Source organism: Notothenia rossii (genome assembly GCF_949606895.1).
Source record: "Notothenia rossii genome assembly, chromosome: 11".
NCBI lineage: Eukaryota > Metazoa > Chordata > Actinopteri > Perciformes > Nototheniidae > Notothenia > Notothenia rossii.
Window position 1 is genome coordinate 40,972,589 of NC_136910.1, and position 19,109 is coordinate 40,991,697.

General features: G+C 40.2%; 1 protein-coding gene across 1 annotated transcript; it reads right to left on the reverse strand.

Moving 5' to 3' along the window:
• Positions 1–18,058, reverse strand: LOC307025313 (putative E3 ubiquitin-protein ligase HERC1; the record flags this gene model as incomplete). Its single annotated transcript, XM_079659948.1, has 28 exons — positions 17,973–18,058; positions 13,874–14,879; positions 12,515–12,610; positions 12,242–12,424; positions 11,111–11,323; positions 10,913–11,011; positions 10,685–10,781; positions 10,427–10,570; positions 10,050–10,177; positions 9,386–9,530; positions 9,047–9,218; positions 8,670–8,855; positions 8,398–8,563; positions 8,046–8,171; positions 7,386–7,610; positions 7,077–7,229; positions 6,858–6,990; positions 6,097–6,300; positions 5,178–5,438; positions 3,666–3,839; positions 3,304–3,418; positions 3,080–3,197; positions 2,630–2,828; positions 1,628–1,913; positions 1,500–1,548; positions 1,378–1,423; positions 488–738; positions 1–45 (listed from the first exon to the last, which is right to left on the reverse strand). Coding segments are annotated over exons 2-28 (4,989 nt in total), but the record flags the coding sequence as incomplete, so codon positions are not given.
• Positions 18,059–19,109: the final 1,051 nt, after the last annotated feature.

Below are 19,109 nucleotides of genomic sequence, written 5' to 3' on the forward strand. Positions count from 1 at the left end.
CTTCGACAGGAAGGAGGACATCTGACACAAGGCCTCCAGACGCAACTGATCACAACAAAGGAAAAATTAAAGGTGAGTTAACAACTTTCAAAGCATTTTCTTTCACTCATTTCAACCTATATTGAGCTCATGGTGGCTGATTATGTATAGATAATGTTTCCATGGTGTCAACATGTCGACATTATGTGCCCAGAGAATTCACCATTATTTTGCTGCAAATTAAAAATGTGTTTATAGGGAAGCACTACTGACTTGAAAATAGGCATCATTTAGTTGTGCAATCATGTGTTTCTGAAAAAAAACGATTGTCCCTTGAGTCCTTAATGTAATCTGCCATTACATGAATTGACTTCTAATAAGGACAATTAAACAGATTTGTAATAATATAAACACAAAGCTGCAGCAGTTAATTAGTGTTGTCATTCCTCAGCAATAATAATTGATTGTATGCTTGTAATACCATATCAAATAAATCAAATCTCATTACCTCCGCCCTCTGTTGCTGCTGCAGTATGGCAAAAGTAATGGATTTGGGATCGGCTTGACCACAAGTCTGTCCAGCCGGCAATGTAGGTGAGGAGGTGGACATGTGGATGAGGCTTCCACAGACAAAGTGGAACACCTGGTTGAGAATAGGCAGAGTGTTGCTGCCATAGTGGGTTGAGGTGGTGGGGCTGATGCACTGCCGCAGGCGATCCCAGGCATCTTTCATGACACCAAGGGAACACAGAGGTAATCCTGGAAGAGATAAAAGATGAAAAAAGGTTAGTGTTTGTACACCTCGTACAGAGTAATTCATTCAGTGTCAATTCTGTTTTTAAAAGATACTTGGTTGATGTTTGATCCCTGACAAAAAATATCAAAATAACAAGTTGGGCGCAGAGCAGGACATTTTATAATAAGAGACTAATTCTAAAATGTTTCTTGACTCTGGAAATAATGCAGATTTGACATGCCAACATCTTTGGTGAGAAAACTCCAGCATCATTACACAATATGGAAGTTGGATATTTTTGGGTGACATGCTTATTGTTGCAAAGCCTTAGCCGTTTCTCCTTTGTTTCCGTCCTTATTCTAGGCTAAGAAAACAAGTTGCAGCTGAAAAGATATCATAATGATATTGCTCAAGTAAAAATGTTTTATAATATGCAAAACAAGTACAGAAAGCAGAGTCTCCCTCCATCAAAGCTAATTAAATATGTATTACAAAAAGAATATCACATAAGTAAAACCAAAACGAGAATCCAAACCTAAAATAGTGAAAATTAAAATGAGGTATACAATTAAAAATATATTGTTATTTTCCTCCTCCAGGAAACTGTTCCTTTTATACATGACAGTATGGTATGACTTACCTTTTAAACATATTCCACCTACCCATTTTATTCTTTGAAGATCCCAATGAGTTTTTGGATTGGTCAGACTAAGTAAGACAAAGACAATACATTAGCACTGATGAAGAGGTCTGGGGCAAAGTGTTGGTACAGAACAAGGCTTACCTGTTTCCGGCCTTCAGCAGCCATCTTTAGGAGTTCTGTTGTTGATTTCCTGAAATGACGGGAACAGTTAGTGCAGAAACAGCTCAAACGAGGAACTAAGAACATATGCTGCCTAATATAAACTCTACCTTGCTCCAGGGTATATAGTCTGACTCTCTCTTTCACTGGGCTCCGCACAAGCAGGCCTGAGCCCGAGCAGCAGGAAGAGGCAACGGGACACCACCAGATGGCAGGCGTCAGGGAATCCCATGCTCTCCTCAGATTCCCTCTGCTGCTTGGGATCCAGCTCCCTCTCCGGGCTGACGGGGCTCTCCATGCTGCTGGGGAGGGTGGAGGTGCCGAAGGACTCGTACACCGTCACGTTCTGCTGTACCTGCATGGCTTCCCGGGTGGCCATGAACGATTCTAGGACTTCTGCAGAGACAGGTAAGATGCATTAGAGTCAGATGTGTTGTTATTAAGATGATGAGTTGTGTGTATGTGGGGGGAATCTAATTATCCCTATCAGGGTCTGTCTGCCTTGGGCAATTAAGATTAAGTGAAATAATGGGCAAATATTTTTAAAACGTCATTCTTTTCATTGACATAAAAAATTCGAAATTAACATTTGAATGCTGAGCAGCTTTTTGTATATTAAATGAGTTTGAACCTGGTATTTCAGCACGTGACTTTTTCTGACTTGTGTTATCCAAACGTTTCCAATAACTCCAGAGCATTATCAAGTAAAATAGTCATAAACATGTATCAAGATCAATGTAATCCTTTCCAAAATTCACAACAAGTTTTATTATTTAAATAAATGTTGTTCATCAATACATTTTTGGTGGCATTTATCCTTTAAAAAACAAGAAAGGCTTTTTAAAGAAAAATGTGTTTCACTGCAGTCTGCTATGTCCATTAAAACATACTTGATTTTTAAAATATATTAAGTCATTTAATCTGATAAATTACGTCATTTAAATTGAGGATTTTGATTAAAAAAAACTTAAAAACATGACGGACATTTAAAGATTCATTCAAAAATCTCAATAGATGCTTTGAATGTAAACATAAATAAACAAGGCATTTAATACAGCCATAAATCTCCCATTGCTGCAGAAAGGGCAGGAATAGAGACTAGCCTTTCTAACCTGACAGGTACATACGACTGTTGCCAAAGGCGTCCTCCTCTGTGACCTCTTCCTGGTTGTGGTTTGCTGTGGGGGGGGGGGGCACCTGCACCTCCCGGCTGCAGTGACCCACTGACTGCTGCTCAGGGTCCTTCCCCACCTGCTCCGCTGAGGGGCCTGGCTCCTGCCTGTCTGCATCTGGACTTTGAGGAGACGTGTTCTGCAAAAACAGAAACGTTTCAAATACACTGTGTTTTCTCTCTCTCTTTTTTGGGATTATATCAGAGTCAAAATTAATATTTATGAAAAAGAATAGCCTCTTGTCAATGGAACTGTTAATAATATTTACAGAACAAATATTAAACTACTGTATATTGTCAGATTGGTTGTTTGAGTTTGTTTAAGCAAGATCTGCACATGCATAATATTTGGTAATGACATTAAGTGGAGTCGTTTTAGTAAATTTGGTACCTGTTTAGCAGCAGTCTGCACCTGGGACATCTTTGGAGAGTTTTTATGGGCCAACAGAGAGCTTCTGATTTTATAAACCGTTTCATAGACGTTCAGCAGCATCTCACAGGGGTCGTATCTATCCAAGGGTGAGTGAATAAATAGTTTATAATTAGGTTTGTTCTGCACAGCGGTATGAATCATGCACAATAATCAGGGAATATTAAATGTGTGTTACTACTGACTTGTCCTGCCAACAGGCCTCTTTCTGCAGCCCAGTATGTTTCAGCAGAGCAGCAAGACTGCAGCGACAGACGGTCTGCAGCAAACAGTCGCCTGAAGATCCTGCGCTCTCCCACTCTGCACTCACAGTAAAACAACACAACTCATTACAACAAAATCACAAAAGATAATTAAAATAATAATAATCAATGACGTATTGTGCATCATTTGGCACATCAGGTACATCAATACAGATGCATAATACTACTTAGTCATTTCTCTATAAGCAATAGTTTAAATGAACTTAGTTTGTCCACTTTCACCTTGATAAATACTTTGAACACACGTGATGCACTCGTAAAGAAACAAGCAGAAGTCTAAATACCTTTGCTGTGAGCGTACTCCTCCATATTCTGCCACAGGCCCCCTGCAGCCCCTCTGGAGGACCCCAGCGCCAGCTCCAGTAAAGTCCTGGTTTCCTCGTTCAGACTGAGCTCTGCCAGCCGGGCGTCACTGCTGCCCAGCAGGACCACCTCCGTCAGCCATGCCATGCTCGAGTCTAAAGGACAAAGCATCACATGGGACATAGGAAAAGAGAACCAGTGAAAGCTAAGTACATTAGAGTGTGTTTGCATATCAAAATTGTGCATTCAGTTAAAGGGACCCTATCGTGCTCATTATCAGCCTATCAGTCACAGGCTCTAATGTTCAATGTTTTTTATTGTCATACTGCCTGTGCTGCAGCACCTCTTTTCTCCCCAGTCTGCTCAGATCGGTGAGCTGAAAAACAGCTCTGTTTTGATTGGTCAACTGCTTATAGATGTCCCACCTTTTAGCCTATCAAGAACAATGTGTTTGAGCGCTAGCCAATAGAAGCGTGAGTCTTATACAGGGATTTCACTATCCTAAATCAAAGGTCTCCATCAAGGTGGGGGGGAAGGGGGGGGGGGGGGGGGGGGGGAGTCGCGAGGTGTACAGGGAACATTGGTATTTTAGCCTTTGCAGACCATTTACATGCAACCCTTTACTGTATAACACACTACAGGATAGGGAAAACCCCCTAAAACACATCCATGAGTGGTCTTTTTTGGTCGAAGGTGTACAAAATAAAAGACTAGCCAGGTAACTCCATTGTTTGTCATCTGTTTTACTCTATCCCCATGTTTATTGTCTATATCAGTGATTCTCAAATGGGGGTACGCGGACCCCTAGGGGTACGTTGGGGTACTGCAGGGGGTACGTGAGATTTAAAAAAAACGAAAAAAAGTTAATAAATAATCTTAGTACACTAAGTTAAATAGAAAACACAATTTTATATAAAATATTCCTAGAACCACGAAGGGGGTCCTCATATAAACATGTCAAATTTGCGTATTGTATTTTATAGTTTTGCATAATATATCATTTTGTTCATTGGTTTGTTAAACAGATATTACTTCAGTTGAAAAACTCATTGGAAAAATCAGTTACATTTTTTTTCGTTATGTTATTTTTGTTCATGCATAAAATTAAAATATCCTTAGTTTGTTGTAATGCATGCATGAAGGAGTTCATACATCACACACTGAGGGAACATCACTATATTGGAATTATTTGTATAGGCTTTTTCGATCAAAAATGTTCGGGGTTGGTCAGGGGGTACTTAATGTTTCAAAGGGGGTACATTACTGAAAGAAGTTTGAGAAGCACTGGTCTATATTACTGACAAAACCTAACCTTACAACAACAACAACAAAAAAAGCATTACTCTATTGGCTCTTAGCCAAAGAAAGATCTAGTTCCTAACAGAATGTAGAGACATTGATGCAACAATATTCTGGGGATGAAGTTGGTATCTATCTGCCAACACATTGGCTCATATGAAAGCATGGAGAGAGCATGAAGTTTGTTTTCCTACCCAGCTGTTCAAAGTCCATCTCGAGCCCGTTCCTGAGGAGGATATTTGATAGCCAGAACTCTGACATTTTCTCCTGAAGGGACGGCGGCGGGCCTTGCAGCATACCACCGAGGCACCGGCCCACTGCCAACGCTACAGAGCGCTCCAGATCCAACAGCCAGACCCACGTGCCCTCCTCCTCCTCCTGCTGCTGCTGCTGCTTCTCTTCCTCCTGCTGCGGCTGCTGCGGCTGTCCAGGGCACAAGTTCTCTTCACTTTTATCTGTAAGGAAGATCTCTTGTCAGTGTATAGCTTGCTTATATTTTATACTGTAAGAAGAATCTTCAGTGTAGGTCCTGTATCCATTTTTTTAATACATTTGCAGTGGTAGAAAGTAACAAAGTACATTTACTCAAGTGTTGTACTCAAGTACCTTTTTGGTTACTTGAGTGTTTCTATCTAATGCTACTTTATACCTCTAATCTGCTACATTTGTTTTAACACTTATAGTTACTAGTTACGTTGTACATACTGTATAAAAACACATGATGTGCTGATATGGTATAATGTGATACTTTACTTCTAATTTAAAAACTATTTCTAGTATATAAATTTCGCTCCAAGACAAACTACAGCACTGAAATGCTCTAACATGTATAAAAACAAATAATACCTGATAATACTTCTGTATTTTACATTATTCTGAAATGGGCCATTGTGCAGAAGTTCATTATGTTGCTAATACTTTTGTACTTTTAATTAAGTTTCATTTTGAAATCAGGACTTTTACTTGTAGTGGAGTATGTTAAGAACATAGTATTTGTACTTTTACTTTAGTTAAGGATCTGAGTACTTCTCCCAACAGTGTACATGTGACACTGCTGTAGCCACTAGTAACAACAATAAACTATGGGTCGAGGTAGATCTGACGTGAACTGACCCAAACATGTTTTCTGAGCCTCCATCCTCAGCTCTTGTTCCTCCAGGAGGCCGGTCTCTGGTATGAACCTGTTGAAATCATTGAGTTGTTCCAACAAGGCCAGCAAATGGCTGAGGAGGGGCTGCACTGTGCTGAGGGGCAGCAGCAGCAAGGAGTACATGACCTGGCACAGCAGGCTGCCAGCCACTGAGTTGAACAACACCACTGGGACAAGGGTGGAGACGAGAGAGGGGCGTTAGAGCGACTGATAAAAATAAGTGAGAAATTCAGATGGGCAACAGACACATAGAAGCAAAGCATCAAACTGCTCTAAAACCTATGGACCTGGACATTAACAAAGTAGAAGAGTTTGAAAACTTCAGTGGGTTTTATTTTCCATTTTTTATAATACATTCCATTTCATCTTATTTAATCAAGTGTGTTTTATTTTCCATTATTATTGCATTCTAAAGGTTTTTATGTCAAATCTTTTTCTAATTTCCATTATTGTAGAGCTTTTTGTGCTGCACTTCTTGTATGAAAGATGCTATATAAATAACATTTATTATTATAATGATTTTACAAATACAAATAATAATACCTGTTGTGTACATATATATTGTAAAAATGTTGGAAACTGTCTTTCTACTGGTCCTTAAATATAATTTAAAAAAATAGATTATAGAAAAACATCAGTGAAGTAATTTTCCTCCTATTGTTGTGAATAAAAGCACCTAAAGCTCACGCAAAAATATTTTTGGAAAGTCAATTTGTATTCCTACCATGCAGCTTCTTGATTATTTGACTATCCTGGGAACTCTCCTTCAGCAGTTTGGTGGATCTCCTGAGTGTCTCAGCAGCACAGGGAAGCAGCAGGTAAAGGTGCTCACGGAGCAGCGTTACACTGCTGTCATCCTACACAACAGCGGAAACATTCAAAACATTAATGCAACCATATCACGACAGAACTCCAGGTAAAATATACTTGAACATGAGTGTACCTCAGGGCTTGATTGGATGTAGCAATGGCCCAGCAGGTGTTTGTGCAGGCCTGACAGCAGCTGGTGGAAGTGACAGGGAGGATCAGTCTGTCCCTGGCTTTCACTTGATAGCTGCTTGTCACTGTTTTTCTCCAACTCTCCAAATGCCCGCTCCTGCATGAACACACAGAAAGCATGCGAAGGATTAGGAACATCAACTCTAATTTAATGGTAAAAATGTGCACCACAATACTGAGAAAACACCTTCTGAAAAACAGCAACAATATTTGAAAGACAAAACCAAGTATGCACAATGCATCTTTTCAGTACCGTGTAAAAGCCGATACTGAGGAGCAGAGTTCTGAGCAGCACCTCCGCTAAGTGCAGAGGGTCGTAGGCATCGACAGAGCTGGAAGAGGAGGGAGGCCGGGTCGACGGAGCGGGGGTCAGAGGGGGACCCAGGGCTGTCACCTCCCCAAAATTGCTGTAACCGAGTAGAGAAGCAACATGGCTCTGATCCTGAAGGCTGCTGAGGACCATGTCTAACTGCAGACGCTTTAGAAGATACAGAGAAAAGAATAAGAGTTAAATGTTTGGTATTTTATCATTTTAAATGTAAGGTTACTACAGGCGTCTCTGTGGAGAAGCAACAACAACACATTTTCACAACATACAAGGAATCTTATATTGCCTAGCAACGCTCCAAGTTGGTGCTGTGATTTGGACAAACTGTTCCCCTAGCTTCATCTGAATCAGAGTGATAATGTAATGAGACAGTCATTCAGCAAGTGAAAAAAGATAAGGCCTTTTTCAGGCAGATTAAATCTAATGTAAATCATGTGTTCTGTATTTACACCTACTGTATGTCTTCTATATAAAACGCATAATTTGATATGTAAACTTACATCATACTGTACGGTTATGATTACCAGCACTACTGTAACAACACCTAGGGGAATGATTAAAATAGCACTCAATGGCTCGACATACCTGTCCTTTAGAGAGGACATTTAAGCTCTGAGGGCCCTGAGGAAGGAGAGAGAGGAGCAGCTCTGTTCTCTCCCTCAGTGGAGGAAGCAGCAGGGACGCACCGATGGACAGCGTGTTCAGAACTGCCTGAGGATGGACGGGAATGTTAACACAATATGGAAAAGATAGTTGGATATCAATGGTTAGCATTTACTGCGAGCAACCAATTAAATTAAATGAGCACATATGTGCTCTAACAACCTACTTCACACTGATTTAGACACAAAACAGTATCTTTATTGTTGCACCTGCAGACAACACCATTGTTTTTCACGATAATTGTGAAAATAATTCAAGCTGACTTTTAGTGTACCTGTTGTATAGAGTCTGGCATATTAGTATCTATGAGCCGGAAGAGCAGGTTTCTGAGGGGCCTGCCCTGAGCCCCCAAAACCATGGCACCAGTGCCCCCAGCATGGGCCAAGGACAAGTGGATAGAGAGCAGCTTCATGCAGAGCAAAATAAACTGATGGTGGTCCCTGAGGAATACACAGAGAGAACATTAGGAGTGTCTGTTAAGTGAAGAAACCCAATCTAATGTCACAGGGTTTAATACCAGAGTGCTTCATCAATTTAATTTCATACCTTTTAGATAAGAAAGGGGGAGGGGGATTGTCGTCCCCGATGCCATCACAGTAACTCTCTAGGAAGTTGCGTAGGTAAGTGAATGTGCTCTCTTCCAAGTCGACACAGAAAGGCCTGTGCCACGCCACCAGTTGCCTGGAAAATACCAAGTCACTTGAGAGCTGAGCAAGCACAAACGTCTCAAGACTAATAAGAAGAGGGTGAGAAAAACATTGTTTCAGCAGTATGAAACAATCCTCAATGGAGATGTTGTTTGGTGAGACCACATCTTTTTATGGAATGGAAAATATACAAAGGAAACACATCTAATACAAAAATTTAGACATGTATGGGGAAAGAAAAATATCTTTAATTTGTTTTAGGTATGTTAGGTTTACCTGTCTGTTGGGACTGCGGTCCAGGCCAGGCTGTGAGAGGTGCCAGCAGTGATTTGTTGGATGGACACCCCCTCTAGACCGAGCACTTTCTTGGGTTTGGTAATGGGTGTGGAGGTGTGGCCTTGCCCACACTGGCCCATGGTGTTGTTGCCCCAGGCATACACTTCATTCTCTGATGAAAGGAGGAACAATACAGCCGGAGTAAATTCACAATTTTGATATCCCTGATGAAAAATGATAACACCTACGCGAAATTACATTTATTCTGAAAGCAAGGTTACATTTTTCTTTACACACGTCATCTGAACAAATGGCCTTCAACTGTTAAAGGTCTCTTACCGTGCGTCAGAGCCAGACAGTGGCTGTCTCCACATGAGATATCGATGATCTTGGTGATACTCAGGTCTTCTATGAACCTGGGTCTCAGAGAGGTGGTCTCAGCGGAGCCAGACCCTAAACACGAGCCACAGCCCCATGCAAACACCTAAATAAAGAAATCAAAATGCATTGTCTTTATCTCCTTATTTAACTCTGAATAATCCATATTGACAATATTGATAACAGGCAACAACATGAATTCCACCATTAAGTTTAGCTGTTTCATTATTTATTTATTAAATATTGCTTTTTTTAGGGACACTTCTTGTTATTGTACTATCACATTTGCTGCTGTCACATTTTCCCATTTTGGGACAAATAAATAATTATCTGTATTATCTTAAGGTATTAGCATTTTTAATGTTTAGATTTGTTTGTATATGGACAGGTTTGTAGCATAAACCAATGCCACACACCACAGCATGTATAGCCCAATATCATTTTGAATACCTATCACTGGATGTGCCTTTAATGCAAAACACTTTGTTTTGCATCCTTTCATTCGGAGTGTACTCAAATAAACATTCATTATTTGTCGCTAAACATATCAAACCTCTTACAACACTAATCTAGTAAGCTTAGCTACATGTATGGTTAGTTAACATATGACAATCTTCCCTCTCACCTGTCCTGCAGAGGTGAGGGCCAGAGAGGACTGGCTGCCAGCACACACTTTCCTGATGATGAATCCATGCAGGGCTTCTATGACCTTTGGGCGATACACACGATTGGTGTCTCCATGACCTAGTTTACCTGCAAGGGTGAGTCATGTACCAGCATTAGTACACACTAGCCTAAGACATTGATATTATGATTTACCACATATGATCAAGGATCCTGTCTTTCAGCTAAAATTATTTTCATTGTGTGTCATTTTCATTTTATTTCCTCTTTTCAATAGGAATAAATACCTTTCACTCAAAGCATAATTTTACACAATTTCACAACAAACTACATTATCTATGGTGGGCTTGAATCAAAATGCGTCATTTGTCAACACACCATTATCCCCTCCTCCGAAGGACCACACAGTGCGTCCATCCTGCGCCACAGCGATGGTGTGAGAGCTGCCACAGGCCACCTGTCCCACACCACTGATGTCCTTCACTAGAGTGGGCACGTTACGACTCTGACTGTCACTGTGACCTGATCAGGGGATAAACACAGGACAACAGGTTGATGCTGATGTACCAGAGGAGGCGTTTCATTGAAATAGTTGAGACAAATAAGATCTAACAACTTGAGAAAAAGGGCGTGTACCAAGTCTGCCAAAGTCGCCTTCTCCCCATGTATAAAGCTCTCCATCATTGGTCACAGCAGCACTGTGTCTGTAGCCAGCAGACACGCAAACAACAACCTGGAAGAAAGCCATAATGTATGTTAAATTATGTTAAATCTCATAGCTTTAAAAGATAAATAAATAAAACTGAAAGGCTTGAATTCCACATCCATCTTTTCCCAAACAAGCAGCTTTATTTCCGTGCTTACTTTGCCAAACATAGGTCCTTGTATGATTTTGGGGTATTTCTGGGTAGCACTGTTTCCATGGCCCAGTTTCCCATATTCTCCATCACCCCAACTGAATACCTGAAAGAAATATTTTGGAAATGTTATTTTTCTCATTAAAAGAAAACAAGAGAAGCATAACAGTCAAAGGTACAGTCTGCAGTCATTTTAACTTGTTACCTCTCCCTCTGCAGTAATGGCCAAAGTGTGGCCGTCAGAGCCCTTGGAGGAGGACACCTTCTTCATGTTCCTATGTGGCTCCAGCACAAGTTTCTTGGGCATGGACTGGTTATTGGAGTCTCCAAGGCCCAGACGGCCATAGCTGCCTTTTCCACACGCTTTCACTGAGCCATCTGCAGAGACTGAGAAGGTACAGTACTGCCCCGCCTCAATCTAAAAGGAGGACATAGTTGATAGAAGGAAGGATATTTAAAGATCAAATTGAAAGTGGCAGATTAAGAGGTTAATACTATTATTTATTTTATGTTATATATTTATTGAATTTGTACACAATCAAGAAGGTATATGATACCGATATGTACCCCCTTTTTTCCCCACTTATCCCAAACACAGAACACATTCTCCACACATGCAATAAAATAATAAATAATATTAATTAATTCATGAATTAGGTCAAATGTAATAACTTAGTCTTTAATAACTGTAATATATACTGGGCTGCTAAATCCTAAGAACTGCTACAGGATTTGATTTGTAGATTTGATAATTTTTTTGATCTGTATTTTTGAAAATTATGTAACTTTTTATCTTTTTTTAGCATATTGTTTATTATATTATAACTTAGTACTTTTTTAGCATATTGTTGTGTTGTTTGTTTATTATATTATAACTTAGTACTTTTTTAACGCATTTAAGATATGCAACACTAAGCTTTCTGTGGCTCTTTCCTGCTGTAACGCTGCAAATTTCCCCTCTGTGGGACTAATAAAGGTATTCTGATTCTGAAATAAAATAAAAAATAAGTAAATAAATCCCAAAAATAAATAAATGATTTAAAGAAAATTACAAAGACAGCACAACAGTAAATGAATATACAGATGTGTACACCGAGGGTGATAAGACAAAACAATTACTTAAAAGGCTTGTTAGACATTGTAAACTATATGGAAATATGCCTTGAAATATCCGTCCATGCTAGTCCGTAGAGACCACTTCGGAGGGCTATATGGACAGGTTTGTAGCATAAACCAATGCCACACACCACAGCATGTATAGCCCAAGATCATTTTGAATACCTATCCCTGGATGTGCCTTTAATGCAAAACATACTTGTTCTATCTGTATCCATACCATTTGAGCATCACTGAAGCCCTGTGTCAGCTTTGGCAGCAGGATTTTCTCCAGAGTTCCCTCTGCCAGCTGATGGCTGCTGTTGCTGCCCCACACATACACCATCACTGTGTCACTCTCTGATCCAGGAGCAGCTGCATCAGTGCTGCAGGAGCACAGGCAGTAGGATGCTAGGTTACAGATCTGTCAGAAGGGAGGAGGAAGAGGTCCATAAAGTCATTAACTAGAAAGTATAACAGTTCTTATTAGTGCCTATCTGAAAAGCCCTCTTACCTCCTCAAACAGGCAGAGAGCTGCCTGGGAGAGTTGACAGAGTCCATCTGCGTCCTTCTTCAGCACCTGAGTGTTGACGGAGTCCCCACGGAAACCCTGGAAAAAAAGATAGTTTAGTTTACTCATCAAAGTGTGTTTTTAATATAAGATGTGAGTCACTGTGTGTTTATTTTATGTTGGTTAAGAGGTACAGTTTATTAGTTTTATTACACTCTAATTATCCATTTGTATGCACACATTCTTTCTTTCAGAGACAAGTCAGTGCATGATCAGGCAGAGGGTGAAATCAAGAAAAACAGAGAGGAAAAAAAGGTTAGATCCTAGTCCTCAGATGCCGATTAAGTGTGTTTTATGTTGTGTAATACCTCGGGAAGCTACTACATTTATCTAAATTCTGTTTAGGACGAGAAAACTCAATCATGAAGTTTTTAGCAATACCCAGACATTGTTATTATTTGTCAAGATAAAGTGCAAAGCTGATTACCCTGCTAAACAATAAATCAAAAAGGCTTACAGGGGAAGGGCAGGAAGACTGGCTCAATCTTAATCTTATCTGCACAATAAGGCATCACTCAGAGCTTCAATGAGAAGGTTAATAACAAAGGACCACAACCAGCAGGGATGGGTAGTGAAGAGCTATTTTCCTGCTTTATCGTTACACATATGTGCATGTAAGTGTGGACATTTAATATGTAATATAACATGAATTACCTACTACTATTAATACAATAATATACCAAGGCAAATCAGGACAATCAGAAGGGCTGCACAAAATATATATATTTTTTTAATGTTATCAAAATGTCATTGAATGTTGCGCCTAAAGCAGATAAAGTCAGACCTACGTACAGTTAATGATTAGTTCACTAAAGGAAAGTACGTTTTTTACCACTAGATTTTGCATATGTCTCATATTGTGCAGCTGTAACACCCGAATAGACCATTTCCAATAGGCAGAAACAACCACTTCTGTTGAGCTGCACACGCCTGTCAACATTTCTTCAACTTGCTATAAATTTGCCTTATTTATAATTCATCCTTTTTAGAGAAAAGCTGTTTAAATTAATCAAAGTTAAAATCTCCCATACAATCAAACTAGAACGATTACTCCAGATTATCCAATGTTATGGTCTGGAAATATCACATTTCAGAAACCTAATAAATCTAAATAATAATGTGATGTTAAGACAATAAAATGTAACATATGTCAGCGCTGACTCCAATGGTGTCAACAATACAATCTGTTCTCTCAACAGAGTTAACAGATCATACAGTCAAAAGGAAGATTTCTCCAATCACACCAAAACAAATACAACACAACAACAGAAACAAAACAAAGGTCCAAATGTAAAGACATACCGAATATTGCTTCATTTGTAGAAGCGTTTGATGGATGACATCAAAGCCCACGCCAGCCGAGTGCTGGGAGCTAAGTGAGGAGGAGGAGGAAGACAGTGTAGAGGAGGAAGAGGGCATAGAAGCAGCCAGAGCTACTTCCACCCACTCCAGCAGGAACTTCAGAGAGCCTCTCTGCATGGCCAGGCCCAGCAGCAGCTCCAGCGCTAACCTCCGACCGGTCGGGTCCGCCCCCCCGGTCCCGCTGCTCACTGATGTCTTCTTCAGGAAATCCGCCACCTGTGCCAGGCAGTCCAGCCCCACTGTCGGGATCTTATTCTCATTGGCCAGAGACAGCGGTGGCAGAGAAGTCAGCACAGAGGACGCCGTGGCTAGCACGTCATTGCAAAGCACCGACTCCGGGTGAACGGAGGCCGCGTACCTCCAGTTCTGCTGCAGTAAGGAGAAGAGCAGACTCAAACCTGTCCTCACACCCATCTCTATCAGAACATCTGTACCCGACTTGACTTTGGACGCCCCCCCCGGCAGGCAGGGCTCTGAGGCCAGCTCAAGTTGCCCACATTCTGTGCCATTGTCTGTGGACTGTGAGTGTAGCTTCACGTGGAATTTGTCATGGTATTTGCTGTGAAGTGCATAGTAGATCCTCTGGAGGACTACCAGCCTTTGGTGGAGGCCCAGGGTGTAGGAGGTCTGCGTCAGCATGCGGTGAGCCAGCCATCGCTGACTGTGGAGCAGGGATGACAGGTACTCTTCTTTCTCCGCCGAGGCGCTGGACTCACACTCGAAGTCTGGCAGGCGGGGGCCCACCAGTTCATGTACAGGTTGGGCCAGGGTCACCACCTCCTTGTTATTGAGGAGCTTGTTGTAGAGCAAAGCAGCTCCATGTCTCCTGGCTGTCTGTACACTGTCTTCTGCGGCCCAGGAGCTATTGAAGTGCTCCTGCCATTTCAGCAACACATGGGTCTGACAAGGCACCATGTCTGAGCATTATCTATAATCGTATATACACCTGAAAACAGAGAGGGAGATATGACTTAAAGAGGCAGATTTGTTGAATTCACACATATCATTAGCATAATAAAAAGCATCTTTATATCCACTCTAATACATTTACAGGCAACATTTGCAGCTGAAAGCCAATGTCCTAATGTGTTTTCCTGCCAAGTAAATTTAGAGTAAAGGTGTCAGGTTTCTCCTCAGTGTTGGAACTTACATCCAGGCTAGTGGCATAGGCCCAGTGGGTATCACTGAAATAGGTCAGCTCACCCTGTAATAAACACACCCACACTAATGAGGAGGATTTTGTCTCACAAGATGCTAAAAAAAAAAGGGAGGTTTTTGGTTTATTAACATTTGAGTGTATTCATTTCATAATATAACATTGCCAGCCAAAGAATTGGACCTGATTTGAGAGATTTGGCAAATGTGTGACTAAAATCTGATTCCCGTTATGATTATCTCCTTTTCTCAATGCAGTTATCATAGCCATCATCTCTAAATTGGACCAGTTGGGCTCCACCTGACCCCCAGTCAGTCTGTCTGTCTGCCTTCCAAACAAATAAAGAGAAAGTCGATGCTGCAGTTTGGCTGAAAATGATACGTTTATTAATCGATAAGAGGGTCCAAAGAAGACTATTCACCAACTATTGTGATAATCGATTCATCGTTGAGTGATTTTTTATGAGAAATTGCAGAAAATTATGTTTTCAGCTTCTTAAATATGGAGCTTTTCGTTTTTTTTCTGAAATTGAACAGACCAACAATTAATTTATTCATCTAGAATATAATCAGTAATAACCTTTACTTGCAGCAAGATAATTTGTACATATTCACTGGAACATCTTTGAGCTATAACAAAAAAAGAATAATACAAAAATGAACTCAACTTAACCCAATAAAACCATGAAATCTATAATAGAGTTTAAAAGTCCCCATGACAGACAGCATTCAGGTCATAGTGGGTGATTTCATGGGATAATCAGCTGGATTAAATTCCCATGGTATTAACAAGCACATTCACCCTACCAATTTGAAACTGTAGATATAAGAGAAGGAAGAATTGATGCCAAACTATATCTTCATTATCAATAAATATATGTGAGTAGGCCTACTATTATTACCCAAATATGAATAAGTTGTTGTTCCTGTCAAGACACAAACACAAGTTGTAGGTAAACAAACTGGGCAAACCAGATATGGACATATACAGTATGAATCTTCATAGCCAAGACTCCTAAGGATAAGACTCCTAAGGATAAAACTCCTAAGGATAAGACTCCTAAGGATAAAACTCCTTGTGTAAACATGGAGTCATCTGAGGGGGAGAATGCTAGCTACAGGCTGCTAAACATGTGAGCATGCCACCATAGTCCACCGTCATCTGTCCTGCCTTGCCTGAGGCCTGTGGGGCTATATGGTTTCCACTCTGGCCAAAAATAACACCAAGCATTGATATAGCAATGGGCTCTTTGGGTCAGGCAACCACCAGTAAATAACCAGCAGCGATGTAAGGCACAACCATCTCTAGTTGTATGACATGGACCTTAAGGACACCTCTTGAGTGTTCCTCAACACAGTCTATGGGTTTTCCTCCTTTTTTCCACCTAACTAACTTTATATTTAATCAACCATTCACTATACAGCTCGTGACATCAGTCCATCACACAGTATTCGCAGTATACACTTAAACAAAAAAAGATCCTCTCGTATAACTTGTTAATTGCTATGCTAGCAACTTGCCAGTTAGATATAAAAATAAAACACTAAGGCTTGAGGGGGGGCTAGTGAAACCCTAATGATAAAACCATTCACACATCAAAAGCAATATTAGATAGTGAATGCATGCAGCACCAAAAGTTGACGTCAGTGATTTTAAGAACACAAAGCCACATCAACATGTTTCTACACATCACATGTGTTATTGCTTTTCCAAAAAGGATACTGGCCAGCTGAGGTGACACATGATATTAGACCGTGACAGTGAAGTACGGTTTATGAAATTTAAACCTTGGCTTTACGGGTTACCTCCTGATATTTTTCTATTAGATACATCTTTTGAATTAGCTTGTCTTTATGTCATAAATGTTAAAAAATAGTGAGCCTAGTGTCCATTGATTTAATCACTTGTTTACTCCTGCATACTGTCTGAGACCCCAAGATATTGAATGTGAAATGAAAGAGGACTGAGGAAAAACTCCTAACTCTCATCTGGATTTGATAATGAAATCATGCCAATAGAAAAAAATAAAATAATAAAATCAGGATAACTTGGCTTAATATGCAAAAGAGAGAAATGCTCAGCTATTTAGGAGGAGCTGCACCATGATGCTTCACTTTATGATTGCAGAGGATAAGGCTGCTGGATCTGATCCAGGGGTTTGAAAGTCATCCAGAACAAACTGGACCAAGGGATGTGTGGGCTGCTGTTGCCACGACAACCCTGACCACAATAAAGCAGTTAATGGATGCATTAATGGTTAGCATAACCGTTGCTAATGTTAGCATTCATGGGTTTATTCACCACAATAGGAGCTGCATAATGTCTGACAGCAACTTACCAATCATGCTAAGATGCTGGGGGTGGGAGGCAGTGAACAAAAACACACCATTTAGCTTTTGCATTAAAGTGAGCAATGACATTAGCCGACATGATAATATAATAACTGTACAATAACAACGTTGTCCAGTCGTGCTATCAGGCTTGCTACTTGAATATTCTGTCAACCTTTTTGAACCGTTATGTGTTTTTTATCTCTGCCGACAGTTAGAGTGTAGCATTAGCTATTCGCTACAACGACATAAACAGCCTAATGTGTGCATGTAAAACGCAGTCTCCGCCGTGTCATTGAAAAACACCGGTATCTTTATTATAGCATCTGCGGTGACAGCTGAGCTAACGCTGGCTGCACTGCAGTTGCTAGTCTGGTCCATGGCTGTCAAAACGACCAAGCCCCTCCGCTTGTTGTCTGACAGCTCTCAGCAAAACACTCCCGCAGCTCGTTAACGTCGTTAAAAAATATTAACATAAATATAACAAAGAATACACCACGGACATGTTAGCTACCTTGACTGTAAACACCCGCATACATTTGGTTTGCGTTACCTGTCCCGTCCCGGTGAGGTCTCCCTTGGACGTGAATATCATATCAACCTTCTCCTCTTTCTTCTCCTTCTTCGGCTGCTGCACTCTTAACCGGTGATGGCCACCACAGTTAGATGTCTGCCCCCTTGTGTATTGGAGTGGGTATCATCAAGCTTTCATAATATTATTTTTCGTATGTGATTTGTTGTGATTGAAACCATTACATTAAAAAAATGTAGGCAATAAAACAAATACTCTAGTCAGCACATTTTGTCTTTAATTAATACACCTCTAATATTAAAGCAGTAGAATACAGTGCTATAGAGAGCCCTTGTCCACCAATGAGATGCATGGGGGGAAAAAGGCCCTGTAAGTCAATCAGTATAATGGATTGTAAATAATGACTTAATATCTGAACATTATGACTTTGAATCGAAAAATAAAAACTTTGTATTTAAAATTATTAAGATAGCATCCCAAAATAATGACTTCTAACCATAAATAGACTCGTGAGAAAAGTGTTCAAGTTGTTTTGTGACATTATTATTGATGTCATATCTATTTAAAGCATTGCTTTTCTACAGAAGAGGCTCGGGCCACATGAAAAAAAACATGTGGGGATGTTCTTAGAACTCTGACTTTTTTCTCAGAACCCAAAAAAAATATATATTATTATTTTCACATCCCAAAATTATTTTTTTCATGTGGCTCTAATCCTCTTCCATACTTTTCCATGTCATATAGATACACATTTATACATCATTTATTTCAAATGATGTGTATAAAAGAGAAATTCCCCTATTGTTGTACACCAAATTAACTTGACATGAGTTGACTCAGCATGCAACTAACTAAATAATTAATGCATAATGTTTTCTGAGGCTCTGGGGAAAGCTTTGTCAAGTCTGAGGACATAATAATGATGTTGCATTATGGGAAATGTAGCATGTTGTGTTTTTGGACCTTGAACCACAGTAATGACCGAACGTCAGGATGTCTCAGGCTGCAGCTTTGATTTTTGAGCAATCTTTTTTTAATCTTGTTTCCCACATTTTTGGAAAGGCAATAATACATGTGCCCCCTTTAATTAACAACCAGAACCCATGTAGAGTTCTTTAGTGTGTTGTATAGTAATCCCTTGTCACTTTTATGCCCCAA